General features: G+C 47.2%; 1 protein-coding gene and 1 long non-coding RNA gene across 2 annotated transcripts in view; one reads left to right on the top strand and one right to left on the bottom strand.

The window, feature by feature from the left end:
• The window catches only part of SEMA4G (semaphorin 4G), a 351,753-nt gene that overhangs the window by 295,731 nt on the left and 39,969 nt on the right, over positions 1–16,053 (top strand). Inside the window, exon 10 of the mRNA XM_075348593.1 lies at positions 11,627–11,780. Within this exon, the coding sequence (XP_075204708.1) occupies positions 11,627–11,780 (154 nt within the window). The remainder of the gene's footprint in view (positions 1–11,626; positions 11,781–16,053) is intronic.
• On the bottom strand, positions 1,720–14,232 carry LOC142310848 (uncharacterized). The gene is made up of 4 exons (XR_012754217.1): positions 14,089–14,232; positions 11,886–11,915; positions 10,991–11,160; positions 1,720–2,008 (listed from the first exon to the last, which is right to left on the bottom strand). It is a non-coding gene; the product is annotated as an uncharacterized LOC142310848 (long non-coding RNA).

The raw sequence follows: 16,053 nt of genomic DNA, 5'->3' as shown, positions 1-16,053 counted from the left end.
TCTAGCCTTAGGCGGTAGATGTATACCCTCACGGTGTGGGCGGTTGCCTTCTAACGGGTCTTTGGCTGTTAGGAAACCCCTGGGGTTCCTGTCACACTCGGATTTGACTGTTGACGGCAACTCCAAGCCTAGCCGGGGTCCGATGGCCCTGCCTGTGTGTGCTGGCTTCACTTCGCTCCCCGGTCGGTACCGGCGGGCCAATGCCCGACCCCGGTCCTACGGTTCCGCGTTGATTCACCACTCCTGCAGATGACCACCACCATCTGCCAACCTTGTTGTCAGTGCCTGGGCCACAAACCCAGACACTCTCCACTTGACTCCTCTCACTTCAACCTCCTGCACGGTACTGACTTTTTTTTTCCCACCTCCAGGCCTGTGAACTCCTCGGTGGGTGGGGCCAACCGCTTGGCTCCGCCCTACCTGGTGTGGACATCAGACCCTGGAGGGGGGCAACAAGGATTTTATGTTTGGCTAATGATGCTGTCTAGTGGGGTGGGGGTGTATGTGTGTTACCTGTGACGACCTGGCTAGTCCAGGGCGCCACAGTTACATGTCAGATTGCACACTCACACACTTAACACTTCCGTGGATACAGATTGCTTCTGGCCAACAGAAGACCCTGGGACGCAGTGCAGTGGAGCTTAAGGACCTGCGGCGGAACACATCAGTGTTAGAGTCCATGTCAGAAAGAGGATGGCACTCACCAAAATCCAGTAGATTCTTTATTAGAAAAGGTGCAGTAAAGGTGGACCAAAGGAAGCGTATTCATACGCGAAACGGCCGTCGTCCGTGAGGGGACCTGCTGACAGCTCTACTCCTGCTGCTTTTACTGCACCTTTTCTAATAAAGAATCTACTGGATTTTGGTGTGTGCCATCCTCTTTCTGACATGGACTCTATTATTGAACTCTAAAGTATTTTGGACGAGCACCTCACAGCCAGCTGGGTGGAGGATCCCTGCCCTGATCCTGCATTAGTGATTCACGCTTGCACAAGTGAGAAGGTTGGTGCTGCAGTTCTCTCTCTGTGGAATTGTTAAGAGGAACACATCAATGTGTTCCACCGCAGGTCCTCCATGCGTTCCACCCCAGGCCCTCACGCTCCACTGCACTGCATCCCAGGTTCCTCTGCCAGACGGATGTGGTGAGTGTGTGTGTGTGCGATCTGATGTGTATGTGTGTATCTTATGTGTGCGATCTGATGTATGTGAAAGTCGGCTAGAAGCAGGGGAGGACCATATGGGTCATACCTGCTTGGAGCGCCCATCAAAGATTGCAGGAGGACCTGAGAGCAATGCAGACGTTTGGGGTCTGATAAGTATTATTCTCCTGGGAAGAGGGAGGTCTACATTTTTGGGGGGTAAACATTCCCCCAACCGTGTTTCCCCGATAGTAGCCTTACCATGAAAATAAGCCTTAGCGCATTTTTGGAGGAAAAAAAAGAATATAAGACAGTGTCTTATTTTCAGGGAATCACAGTATCTATCCATCCATCCATTCATCCATCTAAAAGAAGATTGGTAATAAATTTATGATTGTTGGGGCCCTGACCACCTAGGAGTCGTGGTGTATATACAGTGGGTACGAAAAGTATTCAGACGTCTTTACATTTCTCACTCTTTGTTTCATTGCAGCCATTTGGTAAATTCAAAAAAGTTCAGTTTTTTTCTTATTAATGTACACTCTGCACCCCATCTTGACAGGAAAAAAAAACAGAAATGTAGAAATTTTTGCAAATTTATTAAAGAAGAAAAACTGAAATATCACATGGTCATAAGTATTCAGACCCTTTGCTCAGTATTGAGTAGAAGACTCCTTTTGAGCTAGTACAGTCATGAGTCTTCTTGGGAATGAGGCAACAAGTTCTTCACACCTGGATTTGGGGATCCTCTGCCATTCTTCCTTGCAGTTCCTCTCCAGTTCCGTCAGGTTGGATGGTGAAGGTTGGTGGACAGCCCCCAGAGACTCCTGTCAGCCCCCTCTTCTCGATAAAGGCCATACAATTTTACACTACAAAAAAAAGGAGCATATCTCTGGAACTGAAGGGCAGATTTATAAAAAAGAAAAAAGCAAAGTAGTCAGGTCGACAGCGGAATTAAAAGAAGTGAAAATATGGCCACTTTTGGCCTGACGATGTTTCCTCTTTAACAAGAGATGCGAACAGCCCTGAATATGTCACAATCACCAGGTTGTGTGCAGCATATAGGACAAGTGAACAACACTTTACAACATACGGATTTTCACAGTACTTATAATGGTGACTGTAAGCAGCTACCATATATGCTTTCAGTCTGTTGTATCAATCAGGCATTAAAATGACTCCATTCATTATGATAATTATAATTAAAGGGAACTTGTCACCAAAACAAATCTTTGTTTTTTACATACAGCCATAGTGCTAATCTGCAGGTGAGTATCGGTTTAAATATACAAGGCTTTCTGATTGGATGTGCAGCTGCAGAGAGAAAATGAAGTTATGTTGTCCCTGCAGCTGATTGCTTTCAGTCATTTAGGTGGTGCTGTGGCTGTGATCAATCAGAGCTCACTGCACAGTGAATGCATTGTAATCACGCGCACAACAGCTTGACTGAAAGCCTGCTCTGCCGTGTGTATGCAGAGCAGGGTATTTAATTGCAGATTAGCACTATGGCTAAAAGTGTGTGTCTATATATTTATTTTATTTTTTTTTTTTTGCTGAGTGGTTCCCTTTAATAGGAGTTGGAAGGTTCAGTGATCCGGCCTGTATATTTATATGCTTTATATGCTGACTGAAATCCAAAGGCAGGACCAATGAACGGCAGAGGCTGCAGATAGTTACTGATCGTAAGGTGCACTTTAATGTGCCCCTGAATATAACGCTGTATCCTGCCTCAGACTAATGCTGGAAATTATGTCATCGCCGATTACGGAATTGACATGTTAAAGCATTTAGTCAACAATTTGCTGAGATGGGTAAATGCCTGCGGTCCTCAGTATTCTTCTAATCAGTAGAACATGACTGATTCCTGACTATGAAGATTGTTTTCTCCATGCTGTCTTCCTCTCAGTGTGAATCTCTGTGCTCGGCTTCTAGTTTTAAATAATCCAGATGTGCGACCTGTCACACAGAGAATACTTTCTCGGATAGAAGAAAGAAATGCTCGTCTATGTAAACAATGTGTATTACACTGAGCAATCTCCCTCGAGAAATACTGCATTGATTTCTTGCCTAGTGGAGAACACGTTTTCAAAATATTAGCTTTTTGAGCTCCTAAGACTTTGATTTTTAGTTACTTAAAGGGGTATTCCTGTCAACAAATATTATCACCTCGGCGATGGGAGGTTGCCTTAAATACACTGTGACTCTCAGCCATAGGCTGAGAGGCATTTTCTGGAAATAGCACGCTGGCTCTTTAAGAGGAGGACCGGTGTGTGCGGGCGCGTTTTAGGTGCACTCCCGTGAACCCTGTGTGGCATGTACAGGACCCGGGAGGGGAAGGAGGCAGCAGCACATGTGGATGGCCCGGGATGTGCGGGGCAGGGCGGTGAGTAAGTCAGAGTCTCACGGGGAAAAGACTATTCTCCTTATGGAGACCTGACAAACCAGTCTGGCTGCCAGTGAGGGGACTTATAGCTGCAATGCCCCTCTGGTAATTATTCAAATTGTCCCTCCGGTGAGGAAGTAGGCAAACTCTAGCGCCACCCATTGGAAGTAGCAATCCTAAAAGTCAAAAGTGGCTTTTTAAACAAGCCTTTTCTTATAAAAAGGCCTGTTTAAAAAGCCACTTTTGACTTTTAGGATTGCTAGTTCCAATAGGTGGCGCTAGAGTTTGTCTCCTTCCTCACCGGAGGGACAGTTTGAATAAGTCAGAGTCTCTGCACAGACGTCGACACTACAGTGCCCCCCTTTACGCCCCCTCTTGTCCAGGCCTGAAGGCGGTCTGTTCTCCAGCAAATCGTCTTCAGAAATGGTAAATGAAGACATGGCCAGAAGAAGAGGAGGACTGGACGGCTGTTGATTGAGGGGCTTGTTCCCGGGACCAGAAAAGAAGGTCACACCAACTTCCAAGGTAGGCTTCACAGGAGCTTCAGGAACAAGAAGTCTCTGTGGCCTCACGGGACACACATGGATAAAGTGTTCTCCACCTTCACAATAGAAACACAGTCCCATGGCACGACTGTAGTCTCTATGTTGGTCCGACATCTTGATAAGGTTGACCTCCATGGGTTCAGGAGCTGAAGCGGCAACCGGAAATTGTAACAATAGCAGCCTCTGGTGGTCCAGATCACCAGTACCACTGAGCTCCTCAGATGCTGCAAAGGTAAAGTTGCCTCCTATAACAGCATCGGCAGAGAGCACACAATTCAGGCCATTGGTGCAGCCATGCTTCTGGTCCGAACTGTTAATCAATCAGAACTGTCTGCCCCTAACCGGCAGGTAGACCGGAGGCAGCAGAACGGTGCGCTGCTGAACAATGAAGAATGATACATGACATTTAATAGCCTTGGTATATCTCATTGTTGTAAAAATAAAGTGTATTTCCGATTATTGAAAGCAAATGAGTTCTCATTAGTGATGACATGAGAGGAATAATTAGCAATCGTTAGTAACTGACAAGTGGTATTTTTACCCTTATGCTCCCTTCACCTGGACTTATGCCATTCTGGCACCTGAGATCTTGAGCATTGTGACTCAGAAGCCGCCTGGCACGGACTTCATACAAGACAACCTTTCATGTGGTGACAATGAGAAGTGAGGGGGCCTTTTGATTGAGTAGAAGCATTTTCTGCTAGCAGATGCCCAACATTATGCCAAAAGAAATCTATGTGAAATATAGCCAAGAGTGTAGAGATTGATGCCCGGCCATACGGGGTTTGTTTGCTAATATCTAGTGAGTTATCAAGTAAATATTGAGGAAGAATAGATTTCTTCCCATCCACAAGCAGCTTGATTGGCGTCATCCATCTGTCACAGTTCTGAAGTCACCTCGCTCAGAAAGCTGCTCTTTTTTTTTGGATACAGTATATTTTTGCTTCTTAGCAGAATCTTAGATTTCCCCCATCCTCTGCCTTCTTTACTGTACATTTATTTGTGGTCATTTTTGGGACGTTAGCGTTGTTTAGCAGAGAGGCGCTCCATAGCAAAGATGAACATGCAGCTCTGTGTAAATGGGATAGCGCACATCATGCTGTAAAAATATCATGGCTGCATCCATTTTTTGCCGGATCCGGCGTCCATAGGCTTCAATTGTAAATTACGCCTTATCGCGCTGGATCCGGCGGGATGCAGTTTTTTGTCAGAGACAAAAAACGTTACAAGATACGTTCCATCCGGCCACCGCATTAGCCAATTACGCCGGATCCGGCAAAAGCCAGATGCAACACAAGGCCATCAGGCACAATCCGGCGCTAATACAAATCAATGGGGATAAAATGGATCTGGCGCCAGATCCGTTTTATCTGTTTTTTTCCGGATTGTGCCTGATGGAAAAAAACTGATGTGTGAAAGTAGCCTTAAAAAGACAAAAATCCAGCTTCATGGTGTATGGATAAAATAGAAATTTATAGAAAGTTCTTCCAAAGGTAAAATACAGACATCAACGGCAATAGAAAGATTAAAGTGAACCTGTCAGGTGCAATATGCACCCAGGACCACGAGCAGTTCTGGGTGTATATTGCTAATCCCTGCCTAACCGTCCCTGTATCTTGTAGCATAGATAATGGGATCCTTAAGCCCCCATCACACACAGCGAGATTGCTGAAACGTCACAAGTTTTGTGACGTATCAGCGACCTCGCTTGCGATATCGCTGTGTGTGAAAATCTGCAGCGAGCGGGCCCCTGCTGCGAGGTCGCTGATCGTGACAAAACGATCAGGACCATTTTTTTTCTTGTTGGTCTCCCATTGTGCAGCACGTATCAGCGTGTTTGACGGCGGGAGACTAACGAGCACCCAGCGTTGGACTGGCTACCAGAGGACTCCGGAGTGCAAAGCAGGTAACTGAATCCAGGCCTGGCATGACAGGAGATTCCTCCGGTAGCCAGCAGGGAGCCGTCGTTACACGGGTCGCTGATGGCTGATCTCTGATCGCTGTGGAGATCTGCCTGATTGACAGCTCACCAGCGACCATGTTGCGACGTTCCAGCGATCCCTGCCAGGTCGGATCACTGGTCGGATCGCTGGTGCGTCGCTACGTGTAACAGGACCCTTAGAAAAAGTATTTCTAAAGATCTTTTATCTTATGCTAATGAGTGCAGGGACTAGTCCCAAGGGCATTTATATCCTCCGATTAGTCCGCCCTTTTAGCATGGTAGTACACCTACAGGGTACCCCCACCAGTGGTGACGCGAATACCTGTGTTCACTGTGACCGATCTTCTGAATGCCAGACACTTCCAGTCATGCGCAGTAGACCTCTCTGAAGCTGGGACGCGTACACCCGACTTCATACTGAGTACGATCGGAAGTGCGATCAGAGCGAACACAGGTAGGCGCGTCGCTGCTGGTGATGCTGAATTGAATTTCATATCAGTACACCTCTGGGGATGCGAACATGCTAAGAGGGCGACTAGTCAGGGGATATAACGCCATTGGGAATAGTCCCTGCGCTCATTAGCATAAGATAAAAGATCTTTAGAAACACTTTTTCTAAAGATCTCTTTATCTATGCTCATAGATACAGGAACGGTTAAGTGCTATTTTTTTCTATTTCTATTCTAAACTCATAGTTCTTTTTTAATCTTCCTATTGACGTTGATGTCTGTATTTTACCTTTGGATGGACTTTTGTATAATTTCTGTTTTAGGGTACTTTCACACTTGCGTTTATTTCCTTCCGTTACAATCCGCCCTTTTGGAAAACAGCGGAATCCGTTAACGGATTCCGCTGTTTCCCATAGACTTGTATGGGTGACGGATTGTACCAAAAGGACCTGCGTTGCTTCTGCTGGGCGACGCTCCGTTGCTTCCGCCCAGCGGGAGGAACGCAGCATGTAAGGCTAGTTTCACACTTGCGTTGAACAGTATCCGTTGCATTGCGTTGTGTAACGGATGCAACGGATGTATTGCATATAGTGGCACAATGGATGCAACGGATGCTGCAAAACAACGCAATTCGTTTTGAATTTTTTCTTTTTTTTTTTTACAGTTTTACCAGCGGCAGACTATTGTGAACGATCAGCTGATCGCTCCCTGCAGCCGGCCGCCGGGTGATCAGCTGATCGCTCCCAGTAGCCGGCCGCCAGGTGATCAGCTGATCGCTCCCAGTAGCCAGCCGCCGGGTGATCAGCTGATCGCTCCCTGCAGCCGGCCACCGGGTGATCAGCTAATCGCTCCCAGTAGCCGGCCGCCGGGTGATCAGCTGATCGTTCCCTGCAGCCGACCGCCGGTGATCAGCTGAGCGCTGTCACTTGCCGGCCGCCGGGTGATCAGCTGATCGCTCCCAGTAGCCGGCCGCCGGGTGATCAGCTGATCGTTCCCTGCAGCCGACCGCCGGTGATCAGCTGAGCGCTGTCACTTGCCGGCCGCCGGGTGATCAGCTGATTGCTCCCTGCAGCCGACCGCCGGGTGATCAGCTGAGCGCTGTCACTTGCCGGCGCCCGGGCATGCCGACGGCCGGGCGCTCAGCTGAACGTTCGGCCACCGCGAGCCAAAATAAAGTTTGATTTTAAAAAAAAAAAAAAAAAAAAAAAGAGCATGCGCAGTGGAATCCATAGGATTCCGCTGCTCAAAACAATGTTACATGCTGCGTTCCTCCCGCTGGACGGAAGCAACGGAGCGTCGCCCAGCGGAAGCAACGCAGGTCCTTTTGGTACAATCCGTCACCCATACAAGTCTATGGGAAACAGCGGAATCCGTTAACGGATTCCGCTGTTTTCCAAAAGGGCGGATTGTAACGGAAGGAAATAAACGCAAGTGTGAAACTACCCTAACGTTGTTTTGAGCAGCGGAATCCTCTGGATTCCACTGCGCATGCTCTTTTTTTTTTTTTTTAAATCAAACTTTATTTTGGCTCGCGGTGGCCGAACGTTCAGCTGAGCGCCCGGCCGTCGGCAAGCGACAGCGCTCAGCTGAGCGCCCGCCCGCAGGCATGCCCGGGCGCCGGCAAGTGACAGCGCTCAGCTGATCACCGGCGGTCGGCTGCAGGGAGCGATCAGCTTATCACCTGGCGGCCGGCTACTGGGAGTGATCAGCTGATCACCCGGTGGCCGGCTGCAGGGAGCGATCAGCTGATCGGCCGGCAAGTGACAGCACTCAGCTGATCACCGGCGGTCGGCTGCAGGGAGCGATCAGCTGATCACCCGGCGGCCGGCTACTGGGAGCGATCAGCTGATCACCCGGCGGCCGGCTACTGGGAGCGATCAGCTGATCACCCGGCGGCCGGCTGCAGGGAGCGATCAGCTGATCACCCGGCGACCGGCTGCAGGGAGCGATCAGCTGATCGTTCACAATAGTCTGCCGCTGGTAAAACTGTGAAAAAAAAAAAAAAAATCAAAACGAATTGCGGCGTTTTGCAGCATCCGTTGCATCCGTTGTGCCACTATATGCAACACATCCGTTGCATCCGTTACACAACGCAATGCAACGGATACCGTTCAACGCAAGTGTGAAACTAGCCTTAGTCACTCACCATGAAGATGAATTTTGTCCTTTTGAAGTCTTTCTTTACGTTTACCATTGGTTCCTTTGCTCGGGAATGCTGGTTTGAGGGTGGTCTGTACTGTTCTTTATTGTGCTATACTATTCTGTATGATGTGGTGATTGTGCACTGTTAGGGGTACTTCTCACACAGCAAGATCACTACTGAGTCACGGTTTTGTGACGCACCAGTGACCTCATTAGTGATCTCGCTGTGTGTGACACTGAGCAGCGACCTGGCCCCTGCTGTGAAATTGCTGCTCGAGAGAGCAACGATCTGAATGTGCAGGGAGCCGGCTTCTGGCAGCCTGCCGTAAGCTGTAACCAAGGTAAATATTGGGTAACCAGGCGAAGTGCTTTGCTTGGTTAGCCGATATTTACCTTGGTTACTAGCGTCCGCCACTCTCAGGCTGCCAGTGCCGGCTCCCTGCTCCCTGCACACGTAGCCAGAGTACACATCGGGTAAATAAGCAAAGCGGTTTGCTTATTAACCCGATGTGTACTCTGGCTACGAGTGCAGGGAGCCAGTGCGAAGCGGTGTGCGCTGGTAACCAAGGTAAATATCGGGTAACCAATCGGGTAACCAATTCGTTACCCGATATTTACCTTAGCTACCAAGCGCAGCATCGCTTCCACGCGTCGCTGCTGGCTTGAGGCTGGTCACTAGTTGCTGGTGAGATCTGCCTGATTGACAGCTCACCAGCGACCATGTAGCGACGCACCAGCGATCCTGACCAAGTCAGATCGCTGGTGGGATCGCTGGAGCATCGATAAAGTGTGACGTTACCCTTAGTCCCAGGTTTGTAGTCTCCGGTGCGCGGTAGTGATCAGTAGGGCTTATCACGCCTGATCACAATAGCTGGCAACAAAAATGTTTTTGTTTTTTTTATCTTAGCGCTCAGCTAATGGAAAGGTACAAGCAAAGGTGGAAGGATTGCCACTGTGACCAGGCCTGGGGTGCAGGGGGCCCACTGGCTACAGCTGGATGTGTGTCCAAGAACACAAATCCAGCTAAAATGCATCACAGCATGGAGACTCGTCAGGTCCCTGCACTGCAATACAGGCTGCCGGCCAAACAGAAGCCTGCAGCTTTCATTGGTGTCCCAGTAACTGAGGGCGGCGCATGAAAATGACATCATGCATTGCTATAGCACAGACACCGATGAAAGCTGCCGGCTTCTGCGCACTGTCTACACAGGAGGATGCCATGCAACGTGGAAGCCGGGGAGGGTAAGTAAAATGTTTTGGGTGGTTTTTTTGCATTAGACAGAACGCAGAGATATCTATCAGGATGGGGACAATATATACCGGGAGGGACCCAGGAGGGGGCAGTATATATCAGGAAAAGGACATATTCACCAGGATGGGGACCATATATACAGAGAAGGACCCAAGAGGGGGACAGTATATCTCAAGAGTGCACCAGGAGGTGTCAGTATACACCAGGATGGGGGGACATATATACCAGGATTGGTCCAGGAGGGGGACAGTATATGCCAGTAGGTGGACATATATACCAGGATGAGGGGACATATTTATCAGGAAGTAGCCCAGAATGAGGTACATTAGAGCAGGATGGGGACATTACTACATAATGAGGGTCGCACAACTCGTATGTCTTTATAGGATTTAGTTCTAACCAACGTGGGAGGTGGGGGGGTCAGGTCCAACTTTTGCATCAGGGCCCATCAAACTCTAGTTATGATACTGGGTACAAGCATTAGTTTCAGACTTTAGTTTCGGACTAGTCCTGTCACTTTCCACAAGGAGAAACGTTCCACCTTAAGACATTTTAAATTGCTACTCTTACTGGTTATGGTAACGAACATAATTCTTCTCAAGGCCCAGTCACACACAACGTCTTACCAGCGATCCCGACAAAGATACGACCTGATAAGGATCGCTGGTAAGTCGCTGGTGAGATGTCACACAGTCAGACCTTACCAACGACGCAGTAACGATGAGCGACCTGTATAACGATCGAACACAGGCGTCAAACACAGCGATGCGTCCTGCCCAGCAGGACATCACCTTTGAAGAAAATGGTCCGGACCATTCGGCAATGACTAGCAATCTCACAGCAGGGGCCTGATCGCTGGTAGGTGTCACACATAACGAGATCGCTGACGAGATCGTTGCTACGTCACAGAAACTGTGACTCAGCAACAATCTCGTTAGCGATCTCGTTGTGTGTCACGGGGCCTTTACAAGTCATTTATGATAAGGTCCCGCAAGAATCCTTATATCTCAGTGTTTCCGGGAAACTATTGACCTAATGGTGATCTTTTATTCTCCTCTTGTCCCATAACATGCATTGGTAGCCAGTAAGCATGGTACATTGACTTTGCAATTCTTACTGCAAATTAAGGTTGACTTACCAGCTTTGGGATAGAGCGAGGGTTAATAATGTCTAGCTGTCCAAAATAATAAGAATCATTTTCTAGTCTGTCAGGGAGTCATTGGTCCATGCGATGTCGCACAATAATGCAGAATTTCAACCCTTCCTTTGTAATTCCTTCTGTCATTCCTCCTCCAGTCCAGACACCCGCTTGCATGCACATAAAATTGTGTAAAATGAGTATTAGAGATGGCGCACACACAAAATCACTCCAAATAATTTTCTTGTTTGCTTCATTCTCCATTAATCAGAACAAATTCATGTACGTTACTTCATTTAAGCCGGGGGCTAAAAACGTATTTATCCAGATAAAGAAGAAGAATTGCTTTTTCATGGTTGTGGTGGATTTATTTAGGTTTTAACCGTTGGGTTCCATTACGCCTCATCCATGTAATGCCTAGTGCCGTGTTAGTATGCCCATGCTCTTTCCTCGCCTATAACAGGATTATTTAGTTTGACTTCTAATTGTTTTTTGCTGTGTTTGTGTCTCTGATTTCTTTATGGTCTATTTGCTTCCTTCTGTCATCTTGTATTATTGAGTGATTTCCGAGCTGCGAGTTGCCCACTAGTGGAGTGTATTTGTTATATCATTATATGTCCCCATTCTTGTACATAGGGGAAATATGAAGATCTCCGCAGTCTGTCGATACAGACTAACCGATATTCAGAAAGTATTTGAAGGGCCCTATATGGAAAATAAAGAATATGCAGATTTCACCAGAAAATGGATTAAATATACTGGAGACATTCCAAAACCAAGACCTGGTTCAGTAAGTGATTATTTCTATAATGTTTGTTCTTTTTATTTTTAGAAGATCTTTCTCAATAAATGGACCAATTTATTGAATTAATTGAATTACACAAGCCACACTTACCATTTATGTTGTGTTCATTGTGCAGTAAAACTGAAATGACAAAGAAGGGAGGGGGGCTTAAATAAATAAATAAATAAATCTTTATTTTTATATAGCACTAAAGGCCCAGTCATTGTAAAGGCCCAGTCACACACAACGACTTACCAGCGATCCCGAAAACGATGCGACCTGATAGGGATCTCAGGTAAGTCGCTGGGAGGTCGCTGGTGAGATGTCACACAGTCAGATCTTACCAACGATGCAGGAACAATACAGGTCGCAGTAGCGACCTGTATAACGATCTCAGCAGTCACTGTGACCCTGTCACACAGTGTCAAACACAGCGATGTGTCCTGCTCAGCAGACATCGCCTTTGCAGAAAATGGTCCGGACCATTCTGCAACGACTAGAGATCTCACAGCAGGGGCCTGATCGCTGGTAGGTGTCACACATAACAAGATCGCTAATGGGATCGCTACTGCGTCACAGAAACCGTGACTCAGCAGCGATCTCGCTAGCGATCTCGTTATGTGTGACGGTACCTTAACATATTCCGCAGCGCTTTACATACATCATTTTTAGTTACAAGTGAAAAGTGATATATACCATGCCTGATGAAGGGACCTGAGATGTCTCAAAAGCTTGCTTTTTAACATCACTTTATTTTATTTTACTTAGCCATTAAAAGGTATCACAAGATTATAATTTTGTTCCTCTCACTGAGAACATTCAATAATTTTACATACATCAGGAATGCTGTCCCCATTGGGGCTCACAATCTAAATTCCCTATCTGTATGTCTTTGGAATGTGGGAAGAAACCCACGGAAACACGGGGAGAACATACAAACTCCTTGCAGATGTTGTCCTTGGTGGGATTCGAACCCAGGACCCCAGTGCTGCAAGACTGCAGTGCTAACCACTGAGCCACCGTGCCGCCCTATGGCGCTTATGGTGTCTTATCCGATGGTACCAGAAAGAATTAAATTAGGTGCACTAACTTGGTGCGGTTGTGTTACAGACACAACCACTAAAACCACGTGTTGAGTAAGGCTGCTGCAGAACCCAGGAGGATAGCATTGGAGGAGATGGAAGAAAAGGATTAATCTGCGCTGCCAGAAAATCAATGGGGTTTAAGATATTTAATTTTATTGTTCGACCCGTTTCGGAGCCTTGTGACTCCTTCAGGAGCAAAAATCAATAATGTACATCTACATTATTGATTTTTGTTCCTGAAGAAGGAGTCATACGGCTCCGAAACACGTTGAACAATAAAATCAAATATCTTAATCCCCATTAATCTCCAGTGATCTTCTTCTGGCAGTGCGGAGTAACCCTTTTCTTCCAACTCCTCCAAAGTTGTGTTCATTGGCAGGACTTTGCTTTAGGCTAGGGTTTCAAAATATATCCCCTTCCTCCACTGTCATTGCTTTCTTTTATTATCAAATTTCTCAAACAGGTAAGGATTGATTATTACATTGGTCGTGTGTCACAGGCACCATTCCCACATAAATGAGCGCTTTCTTTTAGTGCAAGGGAAGTGCTCCTTGGATTCCTGGCTTTGGTATCATGCACATCAGTCCAATATAGAACAGTATGCAGTTAACTTCTGTGTCCGCTCTAGCCTGTGCTGTAAACAGTGGCGTAACTAGAGTCCAGCAAAATTTGGACTTTGGCCCCTACCTGCATGTTGATCAACTGTATGGGCTTTTGTAATGTAGAGGATCTAGGGGAGGCAGTAGTAGTCATGTTCGCAGGGGTTCCCAGGCCGCAGTACAGCCGGTCGTTAAACCCTTGCCTCCCGGTCACCACTCTAATGCAGGGATGCTTTTACAACAGTTCATTCATCCATTGAGATAATAAATACGATACAGATATGCTTCTTTTAACCAGTGGAACTTTACTTGCAACCAACAAATAGATATCTTCAAGTCGCATTACATGGGCTCCGCTTCTGACCCCAACAGGGTTCCCTTGAAGCTCCGTTTCACAATTCAATTTACCGGCCGACTGCTTTCCTGGCACCTGAGATTCTTTGAATGCTTTTAGGCCCCTCATACTCCTGCCTGACGTCATATTTCACTGGCAGATTCAAAAAGTCCTTTCAACCCACTCCGTCCCACCCACAGGGATTTAGCTTGCGCTATTGAAGGAGCTTACTCCGAACACTCCTCTGCTCATGCTTCTGGCCAGGACCTACTCTTCTCCTTTACGAGCCCACTGACCTTCATCTCGCAGGGAAATTTCTTGGGTATTCTATCCAGGAAAATGGACGCCACCGAGATTCAACCCTTTTTCCAGGGACGCAGTTATAACCAGTCCTCTAGTGACCAGGACCCCGCCTGTCCGGTGTCAAAGGTCGACTCTTAGGATCTTTTCTAAACAAAGTTTGGCCTTCTTGCCTCTGTCTACTCACTGGGGACTCTCCTGGCCTCCTCCTGCATCCTTCCCTATTTATACTCTATACTCCTCCTTGCATTTAACTCCTGCCTATCTAACGAGGTGTCAGGAAAGCAGTCACTGAGCCATGTTGCCACCTGGTGGCCACTCACCAAAGTGCACCATTCTGAATAATACACTTAATAAACCTCCATGTGTGCCAGCCACTTCTACAGGGGTGGCAGAGCCTTGTCTCCCCCCCCCCGCCTCTTACAGGAGCATTCTAGATCCTAAAAAAAGAGATAAACATTCGCCAACCAAGTAATAACGTACCCCCATCATGGACCCCTTCCTGTAATAATTTAGCCTGTCCGACCTCTTCCTACAATTATGTCTTTTAACCTGGGCCCTTTCCCGTGATATCAACCATCCTGGGCCCCTTTCTATAATTATGCGCACATCCTCAACCCTTTCTGTAATAATGTCCCTCATCCTCTGTCCCTTTCTGTATTAATGTCCTCTATCCTGGCTCCTTTATTTAATAATTGCCCCATTCTGGCCCCTTTCTGTAAAAATGTCCTTAATCCTTGGCTCCTTTATTTAATAATGTCCATTATCTTGAGCCCCTTCCAACATTAATGTCTCCCATCCTGGCCCCATACAATAACAGCGTTTCCTATCCTTTCAAGTATTAATGTCATCCGTTCTTCCACTCTTCTTCAACAAATTTTAAAAAGAAGTAAACAATTATTCCTACCTACCTGGGCTTCCACGATGTGAGTATCCTCTTCCATAGCCAGCACAGGGGCCGGCATCTGACTCTGGTGTGTCGGCAAGTGGCGGCATTTTATGTCACACCCATGAGCCAACCATGACTGGTACACCGATGTCATCTGCCGACCTCTGATTGGACAGTGGGGTCTATTGTGGTGCAGTGAACTGGTGGGTCTCTGTGCCACAATAATTTTCATCTGAATGTGTGTCCGAGGACACACATCCTGGTGAAATAGGAGCTGGCATCTGAAGGCCTGCTTCCCGCACGGGCCCAGATGTGGCCACATCCTCTGTAACTGTGATCATTACGCCCCTGGCTGTACTTTGCCAGTCTGTCATGTTTGAAATGTAGGTTTATACAGGAGACTGAGTCAGAAAAACAAAGCCCTAACCGCTTTAAATAAATATTGGGTAAATAAGCACAGAATTAATGAATTATCTAGATAGTATTTTACTTTTTGGAAAAATGTTTGGCATGTTATAACATAATAAAATAAAATATATTCACATTCCCATTCCTTGGCAACCCCGGGTCCAGCACCTTCTGGTGCTCTTCCAATCTGTACTCTGCTTTAGCTAAAAGTCCCAATATGAACGTTTAAAATAAGAGAAGACATTTTAAAAATGTTTGAATATGTGACGCCCTGGACCCCCAGGGGTCACAGTACAGTAACACCACACACACACACCCTTCCCCTGGGTAGGTGACACCAGTCAAACAAAATCCTTGTTGCCACCCTCCAGGCTTGATGTCCACACCAGGTGGGGCGGAGCCAGGCAGTTGACCCCACCCACCGAGGAGTTCACAGGCCTGGAGGCGGGCAAAAGTACTCAGTTGAGTTCAGGAGTTGAGAGTGGAAGTGAGAGGAGTAAAAAACTCTGTGTCTGGGTTGGAGCCCAGGCGCGATCAGCAAGGTCGGCAGATGGTGGTGGCCGTCTGCAGGAGTTGGTGGAGGTCAGCGGAACCGTAGGACCGGGGAGCAGATTGAAGCCAAGCACCAAGGCAGGGTACTACCCCGACTAGGCTAGGAGCCGCC

Source organism: Anomaloglossus baeobatrachus, chromosome 5 (assembly GCF_048569485.1).
Source record: "Anomaloglossus baeobatrachus isolate aAnoBae1 chromosome 5, aAnoBae1.hap1, whole genome shotgun sequence".
In the NCBI taxonomy this organism is placed as follows: domain Eukaryota; kingdom Metazoa; phylum Chordata; class Amphibia; order Anura; family Aromobatidae; genus Anomaloglossus; species Anomaloglossus baeobatrachus.
The sequence above is the reverse complement of the archived record's forward strand: the minus strand, read 5'-3'. Positions and strand labels throughout refer to the sequence as shown.